This window comes from Camellia sinensis, chromosome 10, assembly GCF_055761805.1.
Source record: "Camellia sinensis isolate YWXY chromosome 10, ASM5576180v1, whole genome shotgun sequence".
Taxonomy (NCBI): domain Eukaryota; kingdom Viridiplantae; phylum Streptophyta; class Magnoliopsida; order Ericales; family Theaceae; genus Camellia; species Camellia sinensis.
In genome coordinates, this window is record NC_138970.1 from 121,716,413 (window position 1) to 121,735,936 (window position 19,524).

At 37.3% G+C, this 19,524-nt stretch overlaps 1 protein-coding gene across 4 annotated transcripts in view; it reads left to right on the forward strand.

Annotated features, from left to right (window-relative positions):
* The window catches only part of DCL3 (dicer-like 3), a 57,386-nt gene that overhangs the window by 10,579 nt on the left and 27,283 nt on the right, over nucleotides 1-19,524 (forward strand). For 2 of the 4 annotated variants that reach the window (XM_028233844.2, XM_082892192.1), the window contains exons 6-9: nucleotides 5,117-5,181; nucleotides 5,268-5,399; nucleotides 5,561-5,713; nucleotides 5,980-6,109. In XM_028233844.2, coding sequence (XP_028089645.2) covers nucleotides 5,117-5,181; nucleotides 5,268-5,399; nucleotides 5,561-5,713; nucleotides 5,980-6,109 — 480 coding nt within the window. Of the gene's footprint in view, nucleotides 1-5,116; nucleotides 5,182-5,267; nucleotides 5,400-5,560; nucleotides 5,714-5,979; nucleotides 6,122-19,524 lie in introns of all 4 variants that reach the window. The other 2 variants (XM_028233842.2, XM_028233843.2) reach the window with 1 other exon arrangement.

Here is a 19,524-nt window from a genome sequence, read left to right on the forward strand (position 1 = left end):
AATGGAAACAAATTTGCTTGATCTTGATGAAAGACGTGCTTCTTCTCTAAGGGGCTTACAAATTAAAAAAGTTTGGACTTTCATTTTTACAATGAGGGACTTTTGGCCAAATATCCTTTTTAAATAAAACTTAATCCAAGGGTCCTAACTTGATCTTGAAATAAGAAAAGCACCTAGGCCTTCCATTTTGAATTCAACCATTATATATAATTATACACATAATAGGATTATATGGGTCAAAGTGTGCTTAGTACACTTATGAGAGTGGTTCTTGCCGAAATGGTGATTGTGTAAGGCGGTAGGTAATTGCGCAAGTGCAGTGCATGGCCCATTTTGGGCAAAAGATGATCAAGGGAGTAGAACAGGGGGGTTCAGCACTCTAGGCTTCTTGGACCCAAAATTCTATAAACTTTGCTTTATTTGAGGGTTTTAGGCTTCCCCAAAACCGTAGCTCAAATCTGTGTAGTTTCAAACATATAAAAGGTGCACTTTCTGTACTAGAATTGCACGAAATTTATAAGGATTATTCAAATAAATAAAATACGCATAAATTACACTAAATAAATAATTATTAGGCCTAGAGATTCCATCTCCTAAATCTCAAAGCAAATCGGAATCAGGTAATGAGACTAACTACTCACCAGAATTTCCAATTCACTAGAATGTCTTCAAAGTATTAAATAACACCGTGTTAACATATTAACATCTAATACTAGGTCTCGTGCCAATTCAAGCTCGGGTGCACACAAAACGAGGTGGTCGCTGCACTACTTATTCTTAGCAAGAAATTAAATTCGAATCTAACAGGATTGACCCTATGGTCACATTAACATCGTACACTTGGCTTGAAGGGTTGTCTCGTATTGGCTCGAGAACCAATGGATGCAAATGAGACAATTGGTTGAGCCAAAAATTAATAGGTAGAGGTCTAAATTAAAATGAATAATTAATTAAACTTAGTTAGGGCTAAACTATATTAATTCAAAATTCAAAATTTTTCCAATTGTTACACTAACATTACTCAATTGAGTTTCTTCCGAATAAATTCTCAATTATTGTAATAGAAATTGTTCAATTGTATTGTTGCTTTGTTATGGCAATGGTGCATATGTTCTTGAATGCTATGCCCAGGGCTCTTGTAGAGTAGCAAGTCTAGCTACAATAATTCAGTATCCTATCTTGCTCAGTGTTGAATTTAGCATGGATGTAGGCACCATACCTCCTCTCATAATAAGCACGGACATAGACACGACACTGACACGCTAACACAACAATTTTAAAGAAGTGTATGACCTAACACATTGGGGAGACACATGCAAATAAATGATTTTATATATTTATTATATGTCATCTATAAGAATAAATAATTTTATTATATGTAATATATATGAATATTGTAGTCAAAGATAATAATTTTTAGAGTCTGGAGGAGAGAATGTGTAAATATATTTTGTTTTATCATTGGATTCCAAGTTAATTTATTCAAACTTGTAATATGTTTCATGTGTGTCTTAAGTGTTAGGAAGTGTCTGACTAGTGTCGTGTTGTGTTGGTGTCCGACACGTATCTGACATGACAATTTACCTTCTTAGAAGTGTCTATGCTTCTTAGCTTGTCTCTCATTTCTTCAAGTTTCTAGATTACATCGGCCTAGGGCGCAAAGTAATTACCTCTAATAAGCGCACTATTAAATACATTATGTCTATCGTCAAATAACCTATTTGCATTGATTCGTATCACTAGTCTTATATGTCTATGGGTTGGCAACTATATCCTTTTGTTTGCCATTTTAGATTCCTAGGAATGTGAAGAATCATTTGAAGTTATGCAGTGGGCTGAGGCACTCAAAAGATACAGCACTTTGTAGTGGGATATGTTGTGCTAGTTTGGGTGAGGGTTGGTTGATGCGCATCGATTGATATGCTTAGGAAAATTATTTTTTTGAAACTTAGAACAATGGCCATGGGGCCCAAGACAATCAAGAATTTTTTTTCCTGGATAGTGGGGTGGTTGGGGCTGGTGGCAGCAAGGTCGGTGGTGATGATTGTAAGGGGGGGTGGTGACGGTGGTGGCGACAATGGTGGTGGCCAACAAAGACCAACACACTATTGCAGGATAGAATGTTTATTCCTTAGCTTGGAGGTAGGAATAGGTATTCCCATTTACATAAGGCATATCAAACAAGAGAAGGAGAATACAAATAAGGAATGAGCATTTCATTTTACCCCATTTCATGTACCAAACCTGTTGTAAATCTTAGGATATAGGCATATTGATGTAAAAGTTGGGTGTGTGTATGTAAATATATATAGAACATTTAAATATATTGTATATATTATTTTAAAATTTATGACATGACATTATTGAGAAATTCACTTGAAATTAAATTGGATTTAGGAAAATAAGGGGATGCGGTTTCCCATTCATCTTGGTTGGAAAATTTTCTTTACTATCAAAGATGTGCTATCGCTTTTTCAGTCATCATACAAAGCTAGAGGATCCATGTGTCTAAATTGGGTATAGGCCCACATATTTCTTACCTCTACCCTTGTCATAACTGGTGGGCACATGTACACTAAGGGGATCGAAGAGTCCACGTATCATGGTCTTAATCTAAGAAGCACAAACACTTCTAAGAAGGTGACATGTCCATGTCATGAGCAGGACACTGACACTCCTCGGACACTCTCAGACACATGTCCGATACTCTATTTTACATGTCCTTAATTAAAAATAAAATCTTAATTTCGGACACGTGTTCAACACTTATTTTGTGACTTGTCCATCACTTCTTGGCCATGTCTATCACTAAATAAATAAATAAACATCAAACCAACACTTTTTGGACATTTGCTATCATATGATTTTCGAGAATTTCACATAAATATTTTGTATCCTTAATTGTATAATTATTAAGAATAGTCTTATAGAAGTTTCACAGAAAAGTAAGTGAAAAATGATGATACGTAAATGTATTAGTTAGTAGATGGCTAAGAAGGATGAGGCAAATGTCACAACTATATATACTTGCTAGGCTAAAAATTCAAATTAGATACAAGATTTAATTAGTATAAAGCAATTATTTTAATTTTGTAGATATTATGCACATATAAAACTATATAATAGAAGATATTCTTAGATAATATGAACCCCAGGGGGTTGGCCTGCTGTCACAAGGTGAGGCTTTCAAACACAAGCACACCTCGTTTGGTGCTTACCAAGTCCCGTTAGGCAAGCCCGCCAAACCCAAGTCTTCGGTGGAAGCAAGTTACAAGCAAACAATCAAAGAAAATACAAGCAAAAGAATTACATTGGGAGGCAACAAACTAGAAGCGAAATAACAACATTTCCATTAACAAAAGAGTAAAATTACAATGCCACTACAATGCACAAATGTGCCACAAAATAGTCCTAGCACTAGCCGAAGTTGGGGTACATTAAGGCACAAGTGGTGTGGTTCAACACTTGGGTACTCCCTCCTTATAATAGCTTCTTAAGCCCTTTTCAGATTGACAGGAGAAAACATTGGGTATGCTTGAGGAGTCGTAATGACTCTTACAAAATTCATAATAAATAAAATAAAAAGAAATAGGCAACATGCCTTGTATTACATCAAAGTAAATATTCTATACTAGTCTAAGCACCTTTGGATGTCCAGCAAAAAGTGGCTAGATCCTTCCATATGCTCAAAAGTGTCGGCCGTGGCCCATGTCTTGGTTGCTAGGCATGTGGCTTGGCATGTGGTGGCTTGGCATGGTGCTGCTTGGGCAATGCTTGGCCCATGTCTTGGGCATCTCTTGGGCAATGTTTGGCTCTTTGCTTGGACATCAAGGGGCTCTTTGGGGCAGCCCGTGACACAAGGCCTTGGGTCTTGGGGTGTGCTCCCTCCAAGGTTCAAGGATCGAAACCTCTTAGGTGCTAACAATTCTTTGGGGCCATTGGATTGGGAGGGAAACCTTTGAATTAACTATGGTGCACTTGTGGAAAACTCTTTGCCGAGGGCCTATGCACCCTTGGGGATTAGTCGGGCTTTGATCCAGACACCCTAGTGCCAATCCAAAAAAAAAAAAAAAAATCTTGGATAATATAATTATTTGTCGCATGCACAAGCCTTGTCCGTGTCCTACTTTTTTGGAATTTGTTGTGTCGACTTGTCCGTGCCGTGTCTAGTGTCTATGTCCATACTTCATAGCTCTCAATTTTCGATAGGAGAATGCATTCCTTATTCAAAGTGCAAGTAGCCCCAATTGCGTATTGATGCTCCAAAGTGAAATCTAAACTCCCCAAATTTCTTGTGCCCAAGGTTTTTTTGCTTCTGGAATTTTTTTTTACTATTTGGCCCACCCCCCCTCTATATATGGGCCTACAAGCATTATTCAGTAATGGGGAAAAAAAACTAAAATCGTAATGACATTATGATTTCTAAATAAACTAGAATTCCTGGTGTCAATTATTTTTCCACCAATTCCTTTCATTCGACGTCAACTAGATGATGAAATGGCAATGCCATCAACAATAATATTGTTGAGGCTATTGGTGACATTAAGGCAAAAAGTAGATACCTATAAATTGGTAAACTAATGTCATTGTATATGTTAACTGATATATGAATGTATTATGGACATTGGAGATATTGTCTATATGTGAATTTACATTATTCACCTGTTACTTTCCCTGAATTGCCGATCTATGATAGAGCTAGCCCTACATAGTGTCTTGATTTCCTAGCCATAGTCAATCTAAAGGGTATGCATGTAAATACTGAACCAAGATGTCATGGGGTCAAATTTGGTAGTCAGTTGACACAAATTGCAGCTATTGTTAGAAGTTGCGGATGTTCTGTATTAAACTTTTTTTTTAAAATAATAAAAAAAAAAACTTTTAATGAGATTCATGCTGTTCCTAATTTTGGTGGTGGCACTTCTTTCGCATCTTTGAAAGTTCAACTATAGTTAGAAGTACGGTTTTTTAATAGTATTCAGTTTTTTGAAAGATCACTTGATGTTCACATATTTTACTTTATTTCCTTCTAATTGTCTATTTGATTTCTAATTTATGATTTTCATATCTTTGTTGCGGATTAAATTTGTGTTTTTAATATGCTTTTGCGCATCAGGTGTCTCATCCCTCACGGATTGTGAGGAGCAAATATCAGAACTTGAAGGCATCTTGGATTCCCAGGTGCTTACACATTTTTGAAAATAAATTATGCAGTGGGCATCTTACTTAAATCACCGTGCATTTGATTCTGCTATGTGCTTGTGCAGATTTATACAGTAGAAGACAGGACAGAACTGGAAGAAATCATCCCCTCTGCAGAAGAAATCTGTAGATTCTATGATCCAGCAGTGTCTTTGAATATGGATTTGAAAGCAAAGCTGGAATCATCATGGAAGAAGGTATCCCAAGCACACACACATATATCCATCTATTCTGCACATGATGGTACACACATAATGTAAAACATTAATATATATGTAATGATCCATTTGACTATGCACTATGTTATTATAAAGATGTGGTGAACTTACTAAAGAATTTTTGTTTTCTGCACGAACAGTTTGATGCTTTGTTGCTTGAGTTGCAAGGTTCAATTTCAAGTCAATATAGAGATACGGAAGATAAGTACACGGCACTGAGAAAGCGGCTGTCCAATGACAATGCAAAGATCTTGTATTGCCTCGATGATCTTGGCCTCCTATGTGCTTATGAGGTAGGATTATATGTGCAATTACTTTATTCTTTCAAGAGTGGTTATAAGTGAAAAAGAAAGCAATATGAATTGCTTTTGATATTGTTAAGTCTATAATCATTATTTCTTTCTTTGTAGTTGTTCAGGTCTTGGCTTTTTTGCTACAGTGTAATATTTGTGGTTTTCTCCTTGTTGATATTCCATCTTGAATTCCATAAATATTTGTTATTTTTTAAGTCTTCTCTATTGGTGTGAATTTGATAACCATTTAAATTCTTGTTTTGTAGGCTGTTAAAGTTTGTATAGAGAATTCCTCTAATGCAACTGAAGAATGTGAATATTATAGAAAAAGTTCTTTGCAGTGTAAATATTTTCTTGAGGAGGTTTTATCGACAATGACCGCATCATTGCCACATGGTACATGGTTTGGTAGCTTTTTATCTTTACCACTTATTACACATTATCTAAATCTTAAGCATTTCTTACGTCTGCCACTGTTTTTTTGTTTTTTGTTTTTGTAAATTTTTTTAAATTTTTATTTATTTATTTTTTTGCTGGACAAGGCTCTAAGCAAATATCTCATTGCTTTCATGTTGTGGTGACTTTTATAAATTCAAATCAGTTGAAATATATAATATTTATAGCAAAACAATATGCCGAAATGCACGAGTACCCGTACGTATATCCAGTACACGATTGATAAGTTTGGTCCAAAGTATGACTTATCATTTGAATGGGCCTACATTCTTAACCTAAAATAATAATTTGGGCACTACGGCTTTCAACCTATATGCTTTGATTAGATCGGAAGAAATGTACTGAAATAGTTTGATTTTAGCTCTAGGTTTGGTGTCTTATCGAACTATTTTATGTCATTTCATTACTTTGTTGGAATGTTTATATGTAACTCATGGAATGCTTAGAGTATCTTCATAGCCTGATAAAAAGTTCTTGTCTATATCAATATAAATGATCTTTCCCTCATGTTCAGCCATAGCAAGTGCCTTTGAATTGAAAGTCGCTTGATGTTCCAGTCCAAGGCCAACAATGCACTTCTTGACTGTATAAACTGACTCCCAGAACTCCCATTAAGAGAAAAATATAAACTTGGGCCCAAGTCAGAAAGATTGATAAATAGAACCGTCTGATTTGATTTATTTTCCACAGCCATGAGTTTGTGATGATTTTTAAATATTTTGTACTAGGAAGTTAGTATCCTTATGCATAAAGATAATCAATTCAGTCATTGTGGTTGGACTCTATTATGGATTTCTAATTATATTCAAAGCATGAAACCCTTGTAACTTCCAATTTATTTGTGATTACTAAGTTTTTTTCAAGTAAAACGCTAGAGTTTTTTTTATTCCTCTCCGTTATAACATATAAATGTGGAAAATGAATTATTGTTTAATTTTATTATAATAAATAAAATATATATAATAAAAAAAAATGGCAGTCTAGTGCACGTGGCTTTCGACATTGTGAGGTATGTGAAAGGTTAAGATTATGCAGTCTTACTCCCATATGCAAAGAGGCTATCTTTATGTTTCAGACAATGTAAAAAATGAATAATTTGTCAGACATAAATACATAATAAATATTTATTGCCACATCCCAATTATGCTCGTCCTATTGTTTTATTTTATTTTAAATGTCATGTTTGCATGTAATGTCCATATGTTGCGTTTGTATCCATGCTTCTTAGAAAAGAATTCTTTCGTGTGCTTAAATTCTAACCATGTTCCATAGCATATTATTGGTGGGAGCAACACTATTCAAACAAAAATGTATACATATAGTGGGTGTAAAAGCTAATAGTCAGAAAGCAGAAGCCAAAAAGCACCCTCCTCCAGCTTCCAGATAATTAGTTTTTTTCTACTTATTTAAGTATTTCATGTCTAATAAATTATAAGTAGAAGCAAATAGTCTGGCACATACTACCAAATTAAAAAGAAAAAGAGAAAAAAAAAGAAGTTATAAGCAACTTGTTTAAGTAGCACCAAACAGTCCCATTGTATGAAATGATATGATTACCTGTCACTTTCAAGCAAAGTACTAAGATGGCTTTTAATTAAAAATGTCACTACCACATCATTTAGGTGGAGGATTTTGCATAAAATTTCTGTTAAACTAGAATTTTCCTACTTGTAGTGCTAGTTTATGGAATGTTGTGACCTGACGCGACGGCAAGTTCTATTTGCCTCAGGCTTGCGGTGCTGGTTCGAGTACACAAACAAGCCTCTCAAAAACGAAAAATAAAAAAAGTGAAGGTAAGATTGCCTACCTACTACCCCTTCTAGGCCTTGATGGAATCAAGAGTGTAGACAACTATTTGGTTCGACTATAAGATTCGGATATATCCATGATATCCCATTGACGAAGAAAGAAAGAAAGAAAACTTTTTCTTAGAAAGTGAGATTGATTGAGGAAGGCTTGCAGAAGACTTTTGGACTTTATTGGACCAATTTAGACTATCCCAAAACAAAAACCAAAATCAAGTGTTAGTTCCAGAAAAAAGACCTTTAGAAACTTGTTGACGTGAGTTACTACTAGGAATGGCAACCGGCTGGGGCCGGGGCCGGGAATTACACTCCCCGTCCCCGATCCCCAAAGGTACAAAATTCCCCATCCCCACCCCTTAACGGGGATCGGGTTTCTCCGACCCCCAAAAAATCCTCGGCCTAGAGGCAGCTCAAAATTTAAATAATCTTCTCAAAACAGAGGCAGCTATCAATAAATAGATCAGTACATTTTTTTGCATAAACAGAGGTAGCTATCATCTTCTCAAAACCCAAAACAACCTGAATACATAGATCAGTACATTTTTTTGATCCATGGACTGCTCAAAATACATAGATTAATAAAAAAATTTTGCATAGGCATCAATACATAGATCATGGACTGCTCAAATGTACATAGATGATGGAGAGCTCAAAATACATAGATCATGGACTGCTCAAACAACCAGTACATTTTTATTTATTTTTTATTTTTTTTAAATTCTAGTAAATTTATTATCTTCTCTCAAAATACATAGATCTGAGAGAGAAGCACATACCGATGGGAGAAGGGAGAGCTAGTGAGAGAGAGGCGAGCTGCAGTAACCGTAAGAGAGAGGGAGAGCCTGTGCGGGAGAAGGAAGACGCTGATGAGGGAGAAGGGAGAATGCCAATGAGGAAGAAGGGAGAATGCTGGTGAGCGAGGAGCGACGTTGGTGGTGAGGTTGATGCCTTCGATTAATTCGCGGCCTTCAGGATAGAGAAAGAACAGTGAGGACCCAGAGTCGCCAAGTGGGTTCAGTCCTGGACTTCTAGATCTACACTCCTTTGACACTGAGCTTTTTCCTGAGGTGGTTTTTTGTTGCCCTATTGTGTTTGACTTGTATTTTGATGGTGAGGATTGTAAGATTAGATGCAAGTGTTGGCATTGTGAGCGACGGCGGCGACCAAACACAGAGAGGTCAAGGATGAGGCATCCTCTACAAGGAAAAAAAATAAAATAAAATAAAAAGAGAGAAAATATATTGACTTCATCCAAAAAAAATCCCTACATGAAACACACCGACACCCAATCCATAGCTAACAAAAATAGTGGAAATTCTTTAAAGTGTACTCATTGAAACCCAAAAGGAAGCTAAGTGACAGACCTTATCCCATAGAAAATCCACATCTCTAGACTTATCTTCAAAAACCCGTGCATTTCTCTCCAACCATAGCACCCAAAAGGTTGCACAGTGGCACAAGACTAAAACACCTTAGACCTCGTCGATCCTCCCAAACCATGGAAATCAATTAACAGCATTTGTACACTGCCTCTTAGAGCCACCCACGAAACATTCTTAAAAAGAAACAACCTGCATCACAACCTCAAAGCAATTGAACAATTCAAAAATAAATAATCCACAAATTCACTATCCATACAACACAAAATGCACCATTGAGGATTTAAGCAACGATTAGGTCTCCTTTTTTGTAGGGAATCATTTGTCAAAATGCCTCCATGAGCCAAGGATCACATGAAAACCTTCATTTTAAGAGGCACACAAGCTTTCCAGATTCTTTTACAAAAAGGAAAGTGAGGGACATGAGGGATATCAATGATTTTGTCAAAGAAAGACTTGCAAGAAAAGATACTCGATGAATGAGGAGTCCAAGCTCTCCTATCCTCCACAAGAGGATACAAAGAAAAGTGATCCAGTCTTGACAACAAAGAAGTCAACTATGTAGTCTCTCTGTCGTTGAGATTTCTAGAAAAATTGAACTTCTAAGAGATTAGAGCCAAAAAAGAGTAAACCAAAGAAGCAACAGAACAATTATGAGACTGAGCCACCCTATATAGATGTGGAAAATCCGAAGCAAAGGATGAAGAGCCCACCCAAACATCCTCCCAGAAACGAACAAGTTCCCCATTTCCTACCCTTCCAGAAAGATAATGAGACCAAAGTGAATAGATTTGAGAAATTGATTTCCAAGAAGACGGACAATTACCCCTCAAAACCACTTGTGAGTCCCTTCCATTATCTTGAGTTCCATACATGCTTCTAATTACAACATGCCAAAGTGAATCACATTCAACTGGAAATCTCCATAACCATTTGCCAAGTAGAGCCATGTTCCTAGCCACAATGTTGCCAATAGATAAACCTCCTTTGTCCTTTGGAAATGAAACTATCTCCCAATTCACCTAGTGATCCTTCTTCCCCTCATCCTTACCTTTCCATAGGAAATCCCTCGTCATCTTTTCCAATGACCTCGCTACCTTCACTAGAATTTTGAGCAAGGATAAAAAGTAAATGGGAATGCCACTTAAAACTGTCTTGACTAGAGTATATCTTCCCCTGCGTGATAACAATGCCTTACTCCACCCTTCAAATCTTTTGCCAATTTTTTCCTCAATTGGATTCCAAAATGTTTCACTTCTAGGATTACCCCCAAGTGGAAGTCCCAATTACTTGAAAAGAAGTGCCTCGATCCTATATCCAAGAAGAGTAGCTAGTCTCTGAAGATGATTATGTTGCATATTAATGCCCACCACGCTACTTTTTTCTAGATTAATCTTAAGCCCTGAGAGTACCCTAAAAAGTCTCAATATCGCAAAAAGATTACCTATCTGACTCTCATCCCTGAAGAAAAAAAAGATTGTATCATCAGCATACTGCAAGTGAATCACTCTAACTCTATCCCTCCCAACCTCTAATCCCTCAAAAAGACCTACCTCTCTCGCTCTATCAACCATCCTGCCTAACACATCAGCCACCAAAATAAAAAGAAAATGAGATAATGGATCCCCTTGTCATAGTCCTCTTGAAGCCTTAAAACTTTTCCTTAGTTTACCATTGACTAAAATCAACATATTACATGTTGACAAACATCTCCTAAATACAAAATGCAAAAATTGTCAATCCACATGATTATAAGCTTTCTCAAAATCAACCTTGAACATGAGACCCTCCTTCCTGAGACTCTTGTATTCCTTCACCACCTCATTTGCCACCAAAGCCACATCTAAAATTTGTATACCTCTTACAAAAGCCCCTTGTGCCACAGACATTGTATCCCCTAGAGATGTCCTAAGCCTTTTTGATAAAACCTTTCCCAAAATCTTATAAAGTGATGTGACCAAACTAATAGGCTTAAAATCTCCAATTCTAACAGCATTCACTTTCTTAGGGATTAAACCGATAAAAGTGGCATTCAAACTCAAATTAACCACCCTGACTCATAAAATTTCCCAAAAACTCTCAACAAATGCCCTTTCACCACTTCCCAACAATCTTGAAAAATGGCCATGGAAAAACCATCTGGACCTACGGCTTGGTCTCTTTCACAGTCAAAGACAACTTATCGGATTTCCACTTCCTCAAATGATCTTTCTAACCAACTCGCTTCTATCTGATCAATGGACCCCCACTCTAATCCTTCAATTCTCAGTCTACTCATCCCATCCTTTGAGTAAAGCTTAGAATAAAAATAAAAAATTCCATTGACAATCTGATCCTCCCTCTCCTCAACTACCCCTGGGCTCACGTCCAATTTTTAATTAACTTTTTCTTTCTTTTCCCATCCACAACCCTATGAAAAAACTGACTTAATATCCCCTTCCTTCAACCATTTCAATTTTGCCTTTCGAGCCAAAAAAATTTGCTCCCTTGAATAACTCTTCCAATTTCATTCTTAACTCTAATCTCTCTTCTTAATGACTCAATAAACCGCCCCCCCCCCCCCCCCCCAAAAAAAAAAAAAAAAAAAAAAAAAAACTCCATGGCATCCACTTCTAATCTATGCAATGTTTTTTTGACGTCGCCAAATCCCCAAATGCCTCCCTATTCCATCTCTTCACTTCCTCCTTGACCAACTTCAGTTTCCTTATAAATTTAAAGGCTTCCCATCCATAAAACCTAGCGCTCGACCACCATTTTACAAAGTTTCTTTTGAAGGAGTGGTGGTCCAACCACATATTCTCAAATTTGAAAGGTGCCAATCCCTATTTGAATGGACAACTCTCAATTACAATTGGACAATGATTAGAAACCAATCTAGGCAACGTTTCTTGCCTAACATTGGGCAACACCCCTTCCCAACCCATGGAAAATAAAAATCTATCCAATCTACAACACACCAAACTTTCCTGAACGTTTGACCATGTGAATCTTGCATTACACAATGCAGGATCCACTAACTCACATTCCCTTATGAACAAATAAAAATCCTTCATGCCCATATTGGTTCTAATCCCATTGAGCTTCTCAAACAAGTTCCTAATCACGTTGAAGTCCCTCCCCAAACACCAATTTGGAGAACATAACCTATATAACTCCTCCCACCAATCCTTCCTGGTAGACTTACGTTACACGGACTCAAGTGTGGGTATTGGGTGTGGGTGCATATCTAACAGGCAGACACTTCAAAACTAAAAATTGAGGATACATGGATGTGGATCCTAATTTGGATACAGGGTACGTAAATATATTAAATAGTTATTTTTTTAAATATATTTATTATTTTTTACCTTGTGTATTATTTTTATTGATAATATTTTTAATTTATATATATAATTTATTTTTTTACTTTTAATTGACATATATATATATTATAAAAAAAATATATAACAAATAAGGAATAATAAATTATGTTAAAATAAATATATATATATAAAAAAAAGATAATTTATTTATAGATTTTATTAGATTTTTTATTATATATGATTTAATTAAATTTTTTATTATATAAGAAATTATATGATTTATTTATAGTATATGTTAAAATGGGGGGAGAGAGAGAGAGAGAAGAGATGGATCAATTGAGAGAGAGAAGAGGAGATCAACAAAGAAGATGGCAGAGAGAAGACAAGATCGATTAAGAGTGAGGAATTAATTGGCGCGAGATCGAAGCCGGCGACCAGAGGGAAGTCGTCAACTAGGTTCTCTCCTTGCTCTCTCTTCTTTCGCTTCTTCTGTATTTAGGGCAAAACATAGCCGTATCCGTTTGTAGAGAGTATCCCAGCGGTATCCCGCATTCGCACCTGTGTCATGTCGTGTCGACACAGGTACCTCCGAAATTTCAAAGAGTCTTGTGTAACGTAGCTCCTGGAAGGCCTATTCGGACCATAATCCCCCGTCAATCACCACTTCACACTATCCGAATTTCGAAATCTAATTGATAATGAAAATTCCCCCACTATAGTTTCACACTCCAAGACAACCCTTTCATTCCACATAATCAAAACACGCCCCGATCTACCGACAGATGGCACGAAAGCCCAACTCTTATGCCTAACTCCCCAAATACTTCTAATGAAATTCCTATCACACACTTCCTCTTTAGTTTCCTGAAAAATGACAATGTCTGGCTGATGAGACTTCAAAAAATCCTTAATAACCGCCCTCTTCTTTCAAGAACCCAACCCCCTCACATTTTAGCTAATAATCTTCATTGAGTAACAGTTTCACCCCTCACCTCTTCTTGCCTTCTTTCATAATTAATAGAACTCCTTAGATTCCTTAACTCCCTCGCCCCCTTCCTACTGCTCTCTATGCCCTTTCTAGATGCATTACCTTTTGTGACCCTGACCTTCTTACTACTTGAGGCAAAAGATCCCTATTTCTCACCAGTGACAACCCCATAACTTGAAGCAAATGTTTAAAATGAGGCACCTCTTTCTCCTCAATTGGGCATGTTGCATACTTAACTCCTTCAACCATCACTCCGTTTCCTCCCCTTCTTTGCTAGGAACATCTCCCTCATTCAACAGACCATGAGAATTATCTACATTTATGGACTCAGGAAAAATAGTAGAAGTATTCACAATGGCCCTGGGAGCTTCTGTCGTAGCCCACTGGTCATCATTTCCTACTAATGAAACTTCAAGAACAGGAGGAAAAGAATTGGTAAAATGAGACATTGGAAACCCTTCCCTATCCCCATCCCTATCCCCATTCCAATCCCCAAACAAACCAGAATTTGGAATAGTATGGATATCCACTTGCGAAGATGAAATTGTGAAACCATGGTTAAAAGAGGCACTGACCTGATCCAAAGAATCGGGAACCCTTTCGTTCTCATCATCCCCAACAGTAGCATCTGCATTGAAAAGAGTAATGAGGTTCCATTCGTGGTCATCTTGGTCTGCTCCAATGCAATCCGCAATATCTTCATCGTCCTCATCAGCTTCATAATCCGAGCTATCCGAAGATCTGTAATTATCCAAAGCTTGCAATACTTCGTGGATTTCGAAGCGACCCTCATCCACACTTAGAATCAGATTTTTGGCCTCCAAATCATCACCCATGAGGCCCTCAATCCCTAGCTTTGTCAACTCCCTTGTCCTTCAAAGGTCCCCTTTTGACCTGTCCATTATATCTGCAAGCCCTAATTGGTTTTCCTCTGGAGTGAGAGCACATTGTTCCATCGCCCAAGGATCTAGGGCACTGACTCTTGATGCCATCAAGTTGCACTCCTGGTATCACATCCTCACGTTCGAATGAGGACGAGGGGATCTGTCGTCATCGAACCCACCATCTAGACCCAAATCCACTGTTCCGGCCCTAAGCTCATCACTCTGACCCGTTTCGATCGACCCACGAAGAAGGCCCATACCACCTCCTTGCAACCCATCTGTGATAGCATGGGTCTGGCTTCCCAAATTACTTGGGCTACCTCCATGAATAAGTGGGCCTTTTATAAGATTTGGGCCCTCCATTAGATTTCTTTGTACACAACCAATTTGGCCCACTACAATCGCAAGCCCAGTTGACCCAGTAGGCAAAGCTCCTCCCACGTCCTTTGATCTCCCCGCTGACTCAACTCCCCCAATGACACTCATCAATAAACTTTTCGATTCCAGTATCCTCACCATCAACGATGCCACGTGTCGCAGCTGTCCCTCCTGACTTTCCGTCTTCATTGATCGACTCGCCTAAAACACGTCGCCAGAAAACCTTTGGTCATTGTTCCCCTCTCCAACGAATAGGTCTTGACAGTGGCTTCAGTTATCGAATCACTGCAGAAAACCCATCCTCTTTAATCTCCACCGTTGCCAGTAGGAACCCACTTTCAAAATCCCAGACCTTCAAGCGAGCCTCAAACAAATTATTGAAGGATTTTGTTCGCTTGTCGACTTCCAGTAAACTACCCCATCTCCTTCCTATCAATGAGAATAATCTTTCGTTCCAGCAATGAAGAGGTAGATCACATACTACAATCCAACCCCTGTACAAAAATATTACATCTGTTTTGCAATGTTTTTGCTCAGCCCATTTTTCCAATTTAACGGCCACCCCTTTGTCAAAGAATCTAAAACCGAGATCTGTCAATTCTGCCTCTTCCTTTTTGACAGCCCAGAATAGAGCTTTGTTGAGTTGAAATTGCCAAAGAACAATGCCTTTCTTTAAATAATTACTGAATTCCTTTTGGATGTGATTCCAACTGACGGAAAAATCAGTCCAAGTACAGACCACCACCCTCTCCAAATGAAGTTCAGATGCAATCTTTGGTTGAAATGACGAAATTCCTTCGAATAAATCAGCGTACACTCCTCCCCTGTTAGCCCCTGTTTTTTTTCCCATAACCATTTCCTTGCTTTTCCACCTTGATGCTCTCTCTGTTTCCTTGCCACAAGCTGCTGCCTTGATAATTTTCTCAAGCACTCTGGCTATATCATTCCACCCACTACTATCATTCCCTGCCGGAAAAATAACATTGTTTCTTTTCTCCCCTCCCACCCATTTTGACAATTCGATGAAAGAACCTCTTGTGTTGCTGTATTTCTGTAAGCAAAACACTGCTGAACTGCTGCTATATTTGCTGAAAAAAGTGCTTCTGTTGACATTCTTCCATGCCTCTTCCAAAGCCTTCATTGCCCAGTCAACTCCCTCCAAGTTCAACTTCAAAGAGAAGCTACGCATTCTATTTCTTTCAATTATCTCCACCAAATCACCCTTGGATCTCTCGTCAACCTGAACAATGATATCCTTTTGTTCGATCCTCAATTTTGAGGATAGACCCCTGTAACCTTGCAATCTCTCTCTCATCCATTTCTTCCCAAAAATATATCACCTACAACACCAATATCCATAACCAAACGTGTATCACTTTGCCTAGAGTCGCCTGAGTTTTTGGTTTCTTCAAAGCAAGCTCTTCCTCAAGAAGATTGTTCACAATTGAGGGGATTTCATTGGACGAAAAAGACTGGGCACTCTGTGTTCTTCATATCACACTTCTATGCGTATGAACTTTTTATTTTTACTCGTATCATCTTCATTCTTTAATTTTTTTGAAAACAAGCTCGAATAATGCATTTTTAATAAAGGAATGTGAGTAGTTTTTGTGACAGCCTTGGCCCTTCGGATGACGTACTACTTTGTACATATATTTGCTGTTGTTAGCTGATTTTTTCGGCTTAGAAATGTGATTCGCATGCTTAGGAATATGATAAAAATTTCTCTTAAGTTTAGGATTTTATGCTATATTCACTTTGCCTATGATGTGCCTTGAGATTTATGATTTTCACTTCGTTAGGGTTTAGGCGGTCTCAAAAACCCTGCATGTCCACAGAGAGCCCTATGACTCTTTCTTTTTTCATATTTATTATGGTTTTAGTTTTTGAAATCTACCTACCTCATTTTTTATTTGGTTAATAGACTTTTTGATTCCAGAATGGGTTATGAATTGTAATTTTCATTTATGATATTTATGATTCCAAAATGGGTTGTGAATTGTAATAATTTTCGTTTATGATATTCTCCAAACCTTCCTTTGTGTTGATGGTGTAACGCCTCAAATTTCTAGCCCAAATGATAATACAACAATCATGGCTCTTTCAAGGAAAACTGAATATAAATCTCCAAACTTACATTACATGATACAATAGTTCTTCATGCAACAATATGTTAATCCAACCACAAGTAAATAAATAAATAAATACCTCCAAGGGTTTACAAGTTTCCAAGGCTTGAGCCTGGTTACACAAAACGGTTATTCAAATCCACACAAACACAGCCCTTGGCTTACACACAGAGTCACAGCAAAATGAGAGTATTGTACTCCCAGCACACATACTTCCATGCCCTTAGTTGGGTGGGATCACCACATCTTTTCCTGCACAAAAATCCCGTAGGGTGAGCATAAAGCCCAGTAGGAAATTCTTAACAAAGTATATACATTTTATACAAGTCTCAAGAGATGAAATGCACATGCCATGCTATACCCCTTTTTGAAGATAAATCACATTTTCATCTTTTGAAAACCATCATGCTCAATGATATCATGCAATTTCAATTTTTCAAAATTTAACAATTTATTTAAAGGGCGGTAAATACAACTCTGGTAATCCCTAGATCGGTGTCTACAAAGTACTACCAAATTGTCATTTTTACCGGTATTAACCAGAAGGCTCGACACCTATCCGCGTGGGTTTTCGGTCTTTCACCTCGGACTCTCAGACCAACTTATTCAATATCATCTACACCATCTATCAAGACTTACCAACGTATTTACCTCAAAGCCATTCCATGAAAACTTGTTTCTCAACATTCTTTTCTCAATGCAAATTTTCAAATTAACTTTCAAAGTTTAATGTAATCAAATGAATTGATATGCCAATTTCACAAGATGAATATAAATACTTTTATTCTAATTCATCATCCAAAGAATAACACAATTTCCTCTTCTCAAGTATCCTCAACAATTAGTTATTTCAAAACTATTTCAACGTTTTGAACAATAATTTTCAAAATGAACAACAATCCTCATATTTCCTGAAATTCATCATTTATATAAATATAAATAAGAAATTTTCCACACATACATTTATTTTAATACACAAAATAAATATAACAATATCATTCATAGATTTTCAAACTTTAAAATTTTTTTTTTTTCAAATTCTAGGTTTTCTCACCAAAACTATACAACTCAAATCTTTTGAAAAAAAACTTTTCAAAATCATCTTTTCTTCAATCAACGAAGATTAAAACCTAGAAGATCATTTTAAAAGAACAAGAGACAAACCCATTTTCAAAATCGTTCAACTTCTCAAATTAACAATCAATTTTCAAAGCTATCGAAAAATGATTTCGAAAATCATATAGATCTTGCAAAAATATATATATATATATATAACTTTAAGAAAATTCCTACCTCAAGTTTTGAAGAAGAAATCAGATGAAACCCCCAAAATCAACGGTGTCGAAACTCGATCTTCACCGCACACAACGAAGTCCTCGAAAAGTTAACCAACTTTGATGAAGAACCTATGGCAGAACTCTAATGGATCTTGAGAAATCAAGGTTTTGATCCAATTTGGCGTAGGGAAATGTAGAGAGAAGGGAGAGGAAAGGGTTTTTAGAGAGAGAGATATACAAAAGTGATCTGAAATATCAGATTCACGAACTGATATAACATGGTCTGCTCGAGCGTGAAAAGCCATGCTCGAGCGTCAAATACACTTTCCCAGTACTTTTGCAGACAGGTCAAAGTTCTAGAACCAAACATTCTCCGCTCGAGCGCATAAACGGCCGCTCGAGTAGATAAGCAACTTCTAATGCATTTTGCATTTTTGCTTCGGGAGTGCTGCCCCTCAACCCTGCCAGGGCACTGCCCTAAGACCCGGCAAGGGGCGCTGTCCCCTGGACCCCCGCGAGCTGACCGGGCAGCTCGATCCCCACCAAGGGGCGCTGCCCCCTGGACCCCTGCAAGCTGACCGGGCAGCTCGATCCTCAACATACTCAGCGAAGTGACAAAATTGGGATCGCTATAGATGGCGTCAGGATTTCTTTGCAATTAATGAGATATCATCAATCATATTGAATAATGTGCCTCACAATTGGTTGCTGGACTGTCTCAGTATGTTAAATTAAGTTCACTGTTTTATATGGTCATAGTATGCCATCCATTAAAAGTGTCTGGTGCTGTTATGTGTGGGCATGAACCTAAAAAAAAAAAGGAAGAAAAGAACCACCTCCTCAAGTAGAGCAATCTGATACTACTTGATGCATATAATTGACTTCTTTCATGGATCTGGCATTTTCTTTTTTCATTCAGAATCAATGGACATGGTTCTGAGACTTTTGTGCCTTCTCTTTATTATTTATGCAAGCTTTACTCATTTACGGCCTGAAAACTTTCTTCTCTTATCATTATTAGCTTTACTGTTTATTCTTGCTGTTATGACCTAAATATGCATGAATTGTTCCCCCTTTTGCACTTCAAGTATTAAATTATACTTTATCAAGAAAAAGAAATTAATAAAACATGATGTTTTCTGTTTCCTGATACTCTTAAGAAAAATCTAAAACCTTTATTTGTCTGATTCACTGGTTCAGAGCCATCTTTCCC